At 27.6% G+C, this 12,607-nt stretch overlaps 2 protein-coding genes across 2 annotated transcripts; one reads left to right on the top strand and one right to left on the bottom strand.

The window, feature by feature from the left end:
* Nucleotides 1–444: 444 nt before the first annotated feature.
* On the top strand, nucleotides 445–10,038 carry LOC112795475 (disease resistance protein RPP13-like). The gene is made up of 4 exons (XM_072215620.1): nucleotides 445–624; nucleotides 2,803–2,874; nucleotides 6,491–6,585; nucleotides 7,305–10,038. The coding sequence occupies exon 4, from the start codon at nucleotides 7,725–7,727 to the stop codon at nucleotides 9,819–9,821; it is 2,097 nt and encodes a 698-aa protein (XP_072071721.1). The 5' UTR covers nucleotides 445–624; nucleotides 2,803–2,874; nucleotides 6,491–6,585; nucleotides 7,305–7,724; the 3' UTR covers nucleotides 9,822–10,038.
* A 132-nt stretch (nucleotides 10,039–10,170) lies between these two features.
* On the bottom strand, nucleotides 10,171–11,757 carry LOC112798142 (aquaporin TIP1-3-like). The gene is made up of 3 exons (XM_025841328.3): nucleotides 11,623–11,757; nucleotides 11,032–11,279; nucleotides 10,171–10,655 (listed from the first exon to the last, which is right to left on the bottom strand). Exons 1-3 carry the CDS (start codon nucleotides 11,753–11,755, stop codon nucleotides 10,284–10,286), a joined length of 753 nt encoding a protein of 250 aa, XP_025697113.1. The 5' UTR covers nucleotides 11,756–11,757; the 3' UTR covers nucleotides 10,171–10,283.
* Nucleotides 11,758–12,607: the final 850 nt, after the last annotated feature.

Genomic DNA, 12,607 nt, shown 5'->3' with positions numbered 1-12,607 from the left:
AGAGAAAAAAAAAAAACCAAAACTTATTTAATATTCATTAATTCAAGTTTTCACTAATTTTGATTAATTTTTTTTGTTACCAAATATTTTCGTTTATATATATTGTATTGAACTTTTGTCTATAAAGATGACTCTATATAAGATACAATAATATATTACTCACCTCCATCATCATCAACCAAACTAATTAAGATAATAAGATGGTTAACTAACTTTTGAGAATTGAAGCTTTGGTTTTTTAGATTTAAATTAATTCCTTTCTTGTATGTGTTAACCACCATTAGTAGATATTAATTATTGCTACCCCATTTTATTATTAGGCAATGGCTTTAGTTTGATACTTAGCTTGGTTCCATGTATACTTGCACAAACGTTGTGATGACGGCAAGAATAGATGCTTGTGACAAACACATAGATACACGGATTTGCTAATTATGATTACTTAAGGCACCTTAATTAATTATGGCATTCATTTAGAGATCATGGTCCATGCATGGTAACCTTTCCATTTCACAGTTGCTAATTGCTGTGCCTGGTGCTTCCCAATCACCCACTCACTACTATTTCAACTTCTCCACATAGCAAAGAAATTTATCAAACCATATTGAATGAATAATATTTAAGGTACACTCTTTCAACTTTAGGGTGTTTGCTCTATAATTTCTTACATAGCATAGCATAGCATGCATGAATTGAAGTGCCTAATTTATTTGTTGTTGCAAACTTATAATACTTGTTAAGTAGGAGCTCTCTTGAGAAAGGAACATCTTTCCAAATCAACGTAAGTTGTGTGTTATTGAAATAAACTACTGGTCAATTTAGTTAGAGTAATACTAAAGACATAAAATTATTTTATTTAACTTAATATATGTAACTTCATGCATGTAATATCTATTAAATTGGCTTTTAAAATTATACTTTTGTTTCAATTTGATTTTCAAAGCTTCGACAATTTGATTTCCTAATTTAGTATTTGTGACCCACGTTGGTTTCTGGCTTTATTTTTGTCACAGAACTATCAACATCATACTGACGGACAATTATCTGCTAAATTTTCTAACAGCTATTTGAAATAGTAATTAAATTTTTTTTTACCTCAATTTTCTTTCCACAAAACATTTAAAACCCTCCGTTTCTATTTCAACACGTCGTTAACAGTTCTATACCGAAAATATGATCAAGAACTAATTTGAGTCATTAATATCCAGTTAAAAGATTAAATTGTGTAAATTGAAATTTTGAGAATCGGATTAAAGCACATGTATATTTTCAAAGATCAATTTAAGTATTATCTTAATATATTACTCAATTATTTGAAGGATAATTAAATTAAAGAATAAAAAATAAAATAAATAATAATTAAGAAATACAAAATAAAATAACTAACTTTAAATTATTTTGGGTTGATTATTTTCTATTCACTCCTAAACATTTAATTATGTTTGTTTTACTCTATAGTTCCACCTCCTAATTTTCATGAATGCTCTGCCTTTCTTCTATTTCGTATTTATATTAAATGACATATTACTATTTCTAAATTATTATTTTATACTTGTTATTGAAAAATATTATAAATGATTACAATTAATTTATTATCCACATAACTTTTTTATGATTATATCTACCATATATAAACATATTATTAACATAGATTGTGTAATGTTTATTTTTATTTTCTTCTCAAAATAAGATAATAAAATAGTACATTAAGTCAGTTATTTACTACTTAAAGAGACGTATTTTTAAGATTAAATTTTAAACAAATATTTGATATCATTCATAGTGTGCCATAAACACAACGAGTTGATGAAATTGCGAAGAGCAATTACTAACTATTCGTTGAAGATAGTTTGGTGTTTCAACCGTAATGAAATATTAACAATATTAAGTAAATAAAAAAATAGTATTGTATGTTAATTATAGCAAAATTTTCTTTATATTCTTAGTGAGAAAATTAAAATCATTATTAATTATTTTATGAAATCTGTCGCACTTTGGCTGGGAAATTATTTTTCTGTGCTGATGAATTAGACTAGACATCTTTTCAATTTTGCAGAGCCGGAAAAGAAAAAAAAAAAGTGAATGATAACTAATTGGGAGATAAAGACGCTTAAAACGTTTTTTTTGTAAAGATGTTTTTTAGTAATTAACATTCAATACATATAATCGATTAAATCGTGTTGTTTTTATTAAAATTAGATCAGATAAATTAATTTGGCCGAAAAATCGGTAAACCAAATCTTAAACCGATCTAAATTAATTTTTTTTAATAGAAAATGACTACAATAACTTTATTATAGAAAATGACTAAAATACTTCTATTATATATATTTTTTTAAAATTTGAGAATCCTAATAAATTCTAATTCTATGACACAGCGCAGCGCAGAGAAAAGAAAAGAATTAGTATTTAGAGTTCTTAATATATATATATATATATATATATATATATATAATAATAATAATAATAATAATAATAATAATAAGAATAAGAGTATTTTAATTATTTTTTATAATAGATATATTATAGTAATTTTTATAAAAAAATTAATTTAGATCAGTTCAAGGTGTAGTTCACTAATTTTTTAGCCAAATTAATTTATCTAATTTAATTTTAACAAAAATAATACGATTTAATTAATTACATATATTAAATTTTAATTACTAAAAAATATTTTAAAAAAAAGACGTTTTAAACGTGGTTCCTAACTTTAAATAACTTAATGATATTGTGATGTACACCTCATATAGAAATTAAAGTACGAATTTGTTATTTATCTTTTGAACATGTTATATATGGCAGATAAACGATATATACATCAGCTATTTGGGGTTGGCTACAAATTATGCTTGCATCTTCTTATCAATAATTCAGGTAATTATTATTATTATTATTATTATTATTATTATTATTATTATTATTATTTGAGATTTTGAGAAAATATTTGATGAGATAATGTTGTTACATGAGCTAATCACTTATCAGATAATTAGTTCTTTAGTTAGTTAGCCAATTAGCATTTGTAAATAATTAGTTAGAAGCTGACGTGGTAAGTTAGTTATTGTGCTGAGTGGGAGTTGGCTAGTTTACTGGTTTTAGTAGTTAGTTATAGCAAGTGCTATTTATAGCAAAATGTGATGTTATATATCATTTATTCTTGTAGTAACTATAAATTTCTCGCTTTAACGATCATAAAACACATTATGATGAGTTAATGTTATTGTCTCCTAGAAAAATGTCACTCAGATAAAGACGCTTAAAATATATTTTTTTAAAGATGTTTTCATGTTATATTTTAATTAGTTTTTGTATAATTTATTTGGTGTTCTTCAACACATATTATTAAATTTCTCAAAAGATTTTCTTTCCAAAAATAATAAAAAGTACTTAATTTAGACTAAAACCAAAAAGGTAATAAATTAACTATTAATTTTTTTTAAAAGATTATTTACATAAAAAATATATCACATTCATCAAAAAAAAAAAAAATATATATATATATATATATATATAACAAGCTCTTAAAATTTTTATAAATAAAAAAATAATTAATTTATATTCGTACAATATATAAAATAATTACTATATTATTATTATATTATATATTAAGATTCACTCATTTAAATTTTATTTTAATATAAGCATTAGAAATAAATAAATTTTTTATAACAAAATGTAGTGTAACAAAATATATATAATATTAATTAGTTCTTAAAAAATTCTAAAAAAATAGTTTCTTTCATTTTAGTAAAATAACTATTTATTAAAGTAGACAAATTAATTATTTTCTTCTTATATACAGTTTTTTTAAAACATAAAAGTAATTAATTAGGACATTGGTTAAGATAATTAAAGTCACTATTTCATTAAATTTTTAATTTAAAGAAAAATCCTAGTTAATTTTGGTATAGAAATTTCGAATTTGAAAACATTGATAAAATTATGTTGAATTTTGATTTATTTTATTCTCATTTAAATTAATCGCTACATAAGTTAAAGTTCTGTTTTGAAGTTATATTCGAGCTTTAATCTGATTTTTAAAGTTTCAATTTACTTAGTTTGATTTTTTAACTTAGGTACCCGTGACTCATATTAGGGTTTTAAGTGTTTAGTTGAAAAAAATAAGGTAAAAAAAATTTTAATTGTCACATCAAACAGTCGCTAGAATGTATAATGTAACAGTCGTTAGTCCATCTCAGCATGTCGTTAACGATTTTGTGATATAGTGATAAAAATAAGATTAGAAACCAATGTGAGTCATAACTATTAAGTTGGGAGACTAAATTGAGTAAATCGAAATTTTTGAAATTAGATCGAAGCATAGTTGTTAGAACCAAACCAGTGATCGAACCGGTCAAGCTACTGGTTTACTGGTCTATTGGTTCAACCGATAAATCATTGGTTGAACCGATAAAATCGGTCTCACGTAAATATAAAATAGTTAAAAACTTAAAATTAAAATTTAAAATATATATCTTCACTAACATTTTATGAAGAATCAAGTCTCAACTTCTAAAATAACTAATATAAAAAAATCATAAAATTTTAATACTACAATAGTATCTTATTTTGACACAATAAAAAAATAATTAATTCACAAAACCTATCATCTAACTATAATATCAGTAGATTTTAACACTAACATCAAAACAAATAACCTTAATCACAATACTAACAATAAAATAGATCAAGTAAATTAATAAATTTTTAGTGAAATTTATATTTATATTAATAATGGTATATAATTAAAATATAATTAATTTTAAAAATAGAAAAAACAAAAATTAAATTAAATTAGATATTTATGTATACTATATAATTAAAATATAATACTTATTATTATTATTATTATTATTATTATTATTATTATTATTATTATTATTATTATGTACATTAAAAAATAACAGGCCAAATTATTGTCATAACATAATAGAAGTATGGATGTTTATTATTCTTCTCTAATGGAGGAAATAAAATTCTTTTCAATAGTTTATTTGACGTTTAGTAGAATAAAAATAAATTTTATTAGAATAAATTTTAGTACGAGTTTAATATTTTTATTCATCATAAAATATTTATAGAATTCCTCATAGATAAATTTTGGAAAAAAAAACATGATTTTTAATTTTATTTTTAAATAAACTTTATTTTTAATTTTAAAATAAATTTTAATTTTAATTTTTAATAATATTAATTTTTTATCGTATATAATTATTCAATTATTTTTTAATCATATATAAATAAATTACTCTTAATAAGTTTTTTTGTGTTATTCAATTATCTTTTTTAAAAAATAATTAAACTTTTCACAACAAAAATAATAAAAAAAATTATGAACGAAAAAAATTAACTCTCCTGATACTTTTTTGTATTTTTATTTATATTTTAATTATAAACATAAATATAATTTAATTATATTATTTATGAATGTGACTATAGATGTAGATAAAATTTAGTTATATTACTTATATATAGTTTTATTGTATTGTATTGCTTATAAAGTTAGATTATAATTATGACAATAGAATTGTTTTTGTATTTTTATATGTGTGACTAATTGGTGGTGTTAAAACATTACTCTTAATTATAAATAAGGTTTATAATTTAAAAAATTAAAGACTCAATTAAAAAGATACGAAAAAAATGATGTTAAAATATTCTAACTCTTTAAAATAAAAATATTTGAAATTCAATTAAAAATTATTTAAAATTTAAACTCAATAAAAATTTATATTCAATGTGTTTTGTATTAAATATATTTAATAACCTATTATATCATATTAGTTGAAATTAATTTTTATAATGTTAATTTTTTAATAACACTTTATTAGAAAAATAATCTTTTCAGAATTTTTTAAAAATTAATTAATATTATATATATTTTGTTACATTACATCTTGTTATGAAAAATTCATTTATTTCTAATACTTACATTAAAAATAAAAATAAAATTTAAATTAGTAAATTTTAATCTATAATATAATAATAATATAGTAATTATTTTATATATTATACGAATAAAAATTAATTATTGTTTTATTTATAAAAAATTTAAGAGCTTGTTATATATATATATATATATATATATTTATGAATGTGATATATTTTTTATGTAAATAATCTTTTAAAAAAAATCTAATAGTTAATCTATTATCTTTTTTGTTTTAGTCTAAATTAAATATTTTTTATTATTTTTGGAAAGAAAATCTTTTGAGGAATTTAATAATATGTGATGAGGAACACCGAATAAATTATATAGAAACGAATTAAAACATAACATAAAAACATCTTTAAAAAAAGACGTTTTAGGCGTCTTTATCTGAGTGGCCTCCCTCTTAGAATATGTCAAATAATAATTTTCTTAGCGTAAATTTTTAGTCACAGTAATTATTTAAACGAAAGATCACTCATCACTTAACGCATATGAATGAGATTTTAAATTAGGAGAATATATTCTTATTTAATTTTTTTTTTAATTTGTTCTGCTTAGGTTGTACCTACCACCTAACTGGAATTTAAATACAACATCACCTGTTGAAGTTCATTTAAGATTTTGTATGCGGATCCTCATCAATAATAATCTAGGTGAGAGATACATTTACTTGTCCTCTTGTATTTTCTTTGTATGACTGATAATGCACATTCTCCTTATATATATATATGTTAATAATATTATTGTTATATAATTATATTTTAAATAAGCCATATTATTACGGATTTTAAATAAGATATCTAAATAAAAGTTTAAATATGCGAATATATGTGTTGAAAGTTACTTAGATTTGGTCATTTTTTATCTTATAATTTTTATGTTCTTAACTCTTAGCTTTGTCCAATTATAATTTTTTTTTAACATTTTTCGTCAATAAAATAGGTATTACTTGCTCTAAAACAGTTGTTGTATAGTTTTTTTTGGTTGTTTTGTCCTTAATTTAAAGAATAAATATGTTTAATTTACTCAAATATTTAGTTTTAAGAAAAAAAAGATCACCGTGTCTATTTTCCTTTTTAATTTGATATAATATGCTATTAATTTCATAGTATTATTGTCTAATCCTTTCCTAAATGTTTTCTCATCATCTTATTTAATTTGTTTTTATAATTTTATGCATGCCAAGTAAGAAAAAGAAATTGAATGAGATTGATTATTGATTATTGATTATAGTTGACCCAACATATATATTTGTTTCTATCTAGTATTTCATATTGATAGAATTTATATTTATTTTATTTTTTTATTCTCTTGGATGATCTTGCTTTCTTGCTTTCACGGACTCAACAATATCTCTTAAATTTTCTCGTAGAATCACAAAATGGATAATGTTGTAACCTTTGTTCTGGACAACTTGTTGCGGTTGCTTGTTAGTGAAGTAACATTGCTTTCGGGCGTGAAGGATCAAATCAGGTCTCTATGTGATGAACTGATGTTCATGAACATTTTCATCAAGAGTTCTGAGGAAAAGCGCGGTGATCCGGTGGTGAGAGAAGTGGTGAAACAGATCAGAGATGTTGCATACGAAGCTGAAGACGTGGTAGACACCTATGTTGTCAATGTCAACAAGCAAGGAAGCAGAAACATGTTGAGCAAGTGCTTCCACAGTAAAGACCATGTGATGATGCTCCATGAGGTGAATGATCAGATTACTACCATCAAGAGAAGGATCGATGAGATCTATCAAAATAAGTCCAAATACGGCATCCAATAAGGTGATTTTGAAAGTCATATGGGAAACAAAGAACTTGCAGAAGATTCATTGATTGCGAGAAGGAGGGATGTGGAAGAAGAGGAGGTAGTAGGCTTGGTGCATGACTCCAATGAGGTGATTAGCCAACTTGAAAGAGGAGATTGGAGTCGTAGAGTTGTTTGCATATTAGGCATGGGTGGATTGGGAAAGACCACTCTTGCTCGAAAGATCTACAACGGCGACAAGATCAAGAGCATGTTTCGCTGTTGTGTATGGGGTTTTGTGTCCAACGACTACAGAGCGCAAGAATTATTAATGAGTCTTTTGAAGCTTTTGGATTTACCTGCAGAGGAGTACAAAGATTTAACCGATCAAGCAAAAATGAAAAGAAAGGTCAGAGAACGCATGAGTGGAAAGAAATACCTGGTAGTTTTAGATGACATCTGGAATACTCAAGTGTGGGATGATTTGCAAGGAGCCTTTCCTGATGACAACAATGGTAGCAGAATATTGATAACCACACGTGTGAAGGATATTTCTCACTATACAAGAGCAACCTTTACTTACGAACTTCCATTTCTCAATGAAAGTCAAAGTTGGGAACTGTTCTGTAAGAAGGTGTTTTGCAAAGAAAAATGTCCTCATGAACTTGAACCTCTTGGCAGAGAAATGACTAAAGCCTGTAAAGGTTTGCCACTTGCCATCATTGTGTTAGCAGGTATGGTTGCCAAAAAAGAGAGATCACCAAGAGAATGGATTAAAATCAATAATCATGTTTCTTGGTATCTTGCTCAGGAGGAAGAATATCGAATTGTGACTAATATTTTGAAGCTTAGCTATGATGACCTTCCCCAAGCATTAAAGCCATGCTTTCTTTATTTGGGAGTGTATCCTGAAGATTATGAAATCCATGTGAGAAGATTGTGTCAACTGTGGATAGCTGAAGGGTTCATTCAGAAAAAAGAAGTTGGACCATCAAATTCACCAGAAGTAGAAGATATTGCTGACATGTATTTAGATAAGCTGGTGGAACGGAGCTTGGTGCAAGTGGCAAGTAGGAGGACTGATGGGGGTGTGAAGACATGTCGAGTCCATGATCTTCTTCGTGACCTATGCATTTCAGAGAGTAGGGAAAATAAATTTATGGAAGTGTGCACAAATTTGGATGCTATCAAGTGTAATTCTCGTAGGATGTCTCTCCAGTATAGAGGAGAACTGAGGCTAACCGAAGATAACCAATCATCTGCACGCTCTCTGCTTCTGTTTGGTGAAAGCACTTTCTGGGAGAATGAATCAGAAGGGTGGAAACAGATAAAGAAAGGCTTCAAGTTGGCTCGTGTATTGGACATGAACAGAGTGGTGCTATGTTTATCACCTCGTGGATTGAAGACATTGATCCATCTAAGGTTTTTGAAAGTCAGAGCATCTTCTGTAAGAATTGGAAATGATGTTTTAGCTTCTCTATGCAACCTTTCGAATCTAGAAACCCTATACTTAGGGATTGAAAAGCCTATTACTCTACCAAACAAAATATGGAAGCTCAAGTCACTCAGGCATGTGTATTTAGACATTGATGTTTACGTATTAACAGAAAAATTGTCTGTAGGAGCATCAATATCGAGGATGAAAATTGGAGAAACAAAGGTGAAGAATCTTCAAACACTGCGTAGCATCTATCTTAATGCAAGAACAGCAAGCGTCCTAAGCAAGGGCATGTTCCCCAACTTGACAAAATTAACTTTGTGTCGAGAGGTGACAGAGCTGCCAGAGCCACCAGAAAAAGAATTGTTAGAGAACAGTTTGCGGTGCCTAAACAAACTCCGAACGCTAAAGCTACTTGGCATTGCGAAGCTTCCATTAGATCGGGATGCGTATCCTACAAGTCTTACCAAGATTACCATAGGATACTTTCCTCCACTGGATGCAAGAATGATAAAGACCCTGGGACAGCTAGCCAACCTGCGAACCTTGAAACTCTTTCGCGGAGGCATAATTGGCGATGTTAATTGCGTAGCTGGTGACTTCCCACAGCTTCAAGTACTACATCTGACTGACGTTCAACAATATGGTAGATGGAAGGTAGACGGAGGAGCAATGCCTCAGATTCGATATTGCAACGACCCTCGCATCCTTTGACCTTTGTTTTTCTGTGTGTCTTGACTCCCGTTTAATATCATTCCTTGGATATGTAGTTTCATTACGATGTTGTTTGTTTAATTTGTTGGTTCATTGTAAAATAATTATGCGGATATTGAGGAGTTGCTTTAATGTTTTTGTGTGTACTACTACTAATGTTATTGCTTGATATTTAGATTCCATCAACAGCCAGGTAAGAAAGCCCAAGTTTAATTTTTGTGTGCTTTTCTTCTGTGTTTATTTTATTTGATTGTCGGACTACAGGGTATTAAGTTTCATTTGCATTTTGTCACAACGAGGAATATTGTGTACAAATATAAATATAAATTGGAATGAAAGAAAGATTGCTAAGTTGATAAAGCACATCCACATTCACAAAGTAAAAGGTTTCCTTGTTAATCTCTGTTACATCAATTTTATTCACTACTCATTATGTAAATACAAAGAAAAGAATTGTTTCCCCTAGTAGTCACTGCTTGAAAGGGGTTCCTGACCATCACCAATGAAGATATTATCATACATAATGGCAGCAATGGCAGCACCAATGGAGGGGCCAACCCAATACACCCAATGATGAGTCCATGACCAATTAACAACAGCAGGACCAAATGACACTGCTGGATTCATTAATGCACCATCAAATGCATCACCTACTAAGATGTTTGCACCCACAATGAATCCAATTGCAATTGGGGCTACAATTCCCACATTTCCTTTCTTTGGATCCACTGCTGTGCCATAAACTGTGTACACTAACCCAAATGTCATCACTATTTCAAACACCAATGCATTCCATTCTGACACACTAGAGGATAATGAGAAACCTGTTGTTTCCTGCAATGTCCTAATCAGTGTCTTAGTATATTGCTTGTTGCACAAGTAAGAGTCTTTGTATTGAAAATATGAGTGTAACAAGAGAATGTTTCTAGTGAAAGGAGTTGTTTAAACAATAGCAAAAGATACAAGATTAAGCATATATCATAAGTATTCAAGATTTAAATTGCTAATGTCACATGATCACTTAAAAAAATTGTCTGATTTTATACTCTATTCTTAATCACTGATGTAGAAACCATTATTATAATGATATGAGCATAGAAAAGTGATTGGTAAGGACAGTTTTGATTTCTATCTTCAGTTTTTCAAATGATAGAACTTCAAATTTGAAGTATTTGTGCATGATAGATGAACATGAATGATTGGTTATTACCATTCCTCCAGCAGCAAACTTGAGAAGAATGCAAGCAAGAACTGAACCAAGCAACTGTGCAATCCAATACAAAATGCTCCTCAAAAGGGTTATGTTTCCTCCAATGAAGTTACCAAAAGTAACAGGGTTCACATGGTCACCAGAAACGTTTGCACCAACAGAGACAGCCGCAATAAGACCAAATGCATGGGACAATGATGCAGCTACCAGGCCAGATGGTGTTGCTGGTCCATTGTTTGTTAGTTTATCTGCCAAAAAGTAACCAAAATGTTACTTATTTCACATTTTCACTAGAATCCTAAAATTCTTAAACTACTTTGCCTTTTCTAATAATTAGCCTTAAATGTGGACTAGATTCTGGTTATAATTGATTGAACCTTAGTGTGTAAGATTATTACATTAATAGTGTATAAAATTGAACTATAAAGTATAAATTATTCTAAACTATTCTTTTAACTATCTATTATAAGAAATAATTGTCAAATATAACTTTTCTTTTTCACTTAACTTCATTTGTTGATGACCCTTTCAGTGCATCTAAATTAATCTAAACATTTGTAAACTAAAAAGAGGGTTGTCTAGAGTGTATCCTATAAGCCATGCCAGAGCCATCACCAGCAAAAACAAAAATAAGCAATGAGAAGAATTCTGCAAATGCTGCTCTAATTGCATCAGGCTGAGCAGCCTCTCCAGGAGACCCAATTGCAATTCTTTGGACTGCCATCAATTCACTAATCACAACCAAATTAGTGTACTTATTTATTTATTTATATATGGTTTGGTTGAAAAGTGAGGAAAAGAAAGGTGTGAGATCTTTGTTTGCTCTTTAAATACAAAAACTAAGGGCCAAAGAAATGGAGCCTACAATGACTATGAGAGTGAGGTTGTTCATGGAGACACTTATAAGTGACTTGGTCATAGTGTTGCCATGTTTTGTGGCTGTGATGAAGGATCAAAGTTATCACAGATAGATTAGAAGGGTATCATTTAGATTTAATGATGACTATGCTTTATTTTCATTTTCATTTTCATTTTCAGTCAATATACTTAGTGAGAAAGTGACTGTGTTGACTAGCCTCACAATTTTGTTGAGATCAAAGCATGATTAATTTCTTTAAATACTTTTTAACATAATCATTGGTAATCAATAAAAATATGTTTCTGACGACATTTAGTAAGTTTATAAAATATATACTGATAGAATAACTATTTTTTAGTAGTTATCATAAATATTCATTTTTTTACATCATATATGGTGTACCTTAAGTTTAATTCATTTATAGAAAATTTCATAATAATGTTTAAAAGGGATTGAAAAATCATGGGCTTCACCCGTAGACAATTATCAAAAATATTTTTAATATCGAAATACTTAATTCAACATCAGATAATCGTTGTAGTGTATATAAATATCAAAAGAAGCTCGAGTTAAAACTTGGCAAAGAGAAGAAAAATGAAATAAGGATTTGTTTGAAGAGAACTAAAATTCTTGAAACGTAACGTGGAAACGACAGAAGATATTCTAAGCACCTGCTTCATAGGATTGAGTATGCAAAGCAGATCATGAAATGGGACA

Source organism: Arachis hypogaea, chromosome 14 (genome assembly GCF_003086295.3).
Source record: "Arachis hypogaea cultivar Tifrunner chromosome 14, arahy.Tifrunner.gnm2.J5K5, whole genome shotgun sequence".
NCBI classification, from domain to species: domain Eukaryota; kingdom Viridiplantae; phylum Streptophyta; class Magnoliopsida; order Fabales; family Fabaceae; genus Arachis; species Arachis hypogaea.
Note: the sequence above shows the minus strand (reverse complement) of the source record. Positions and strands in the feature narration are given on the sequence as shown.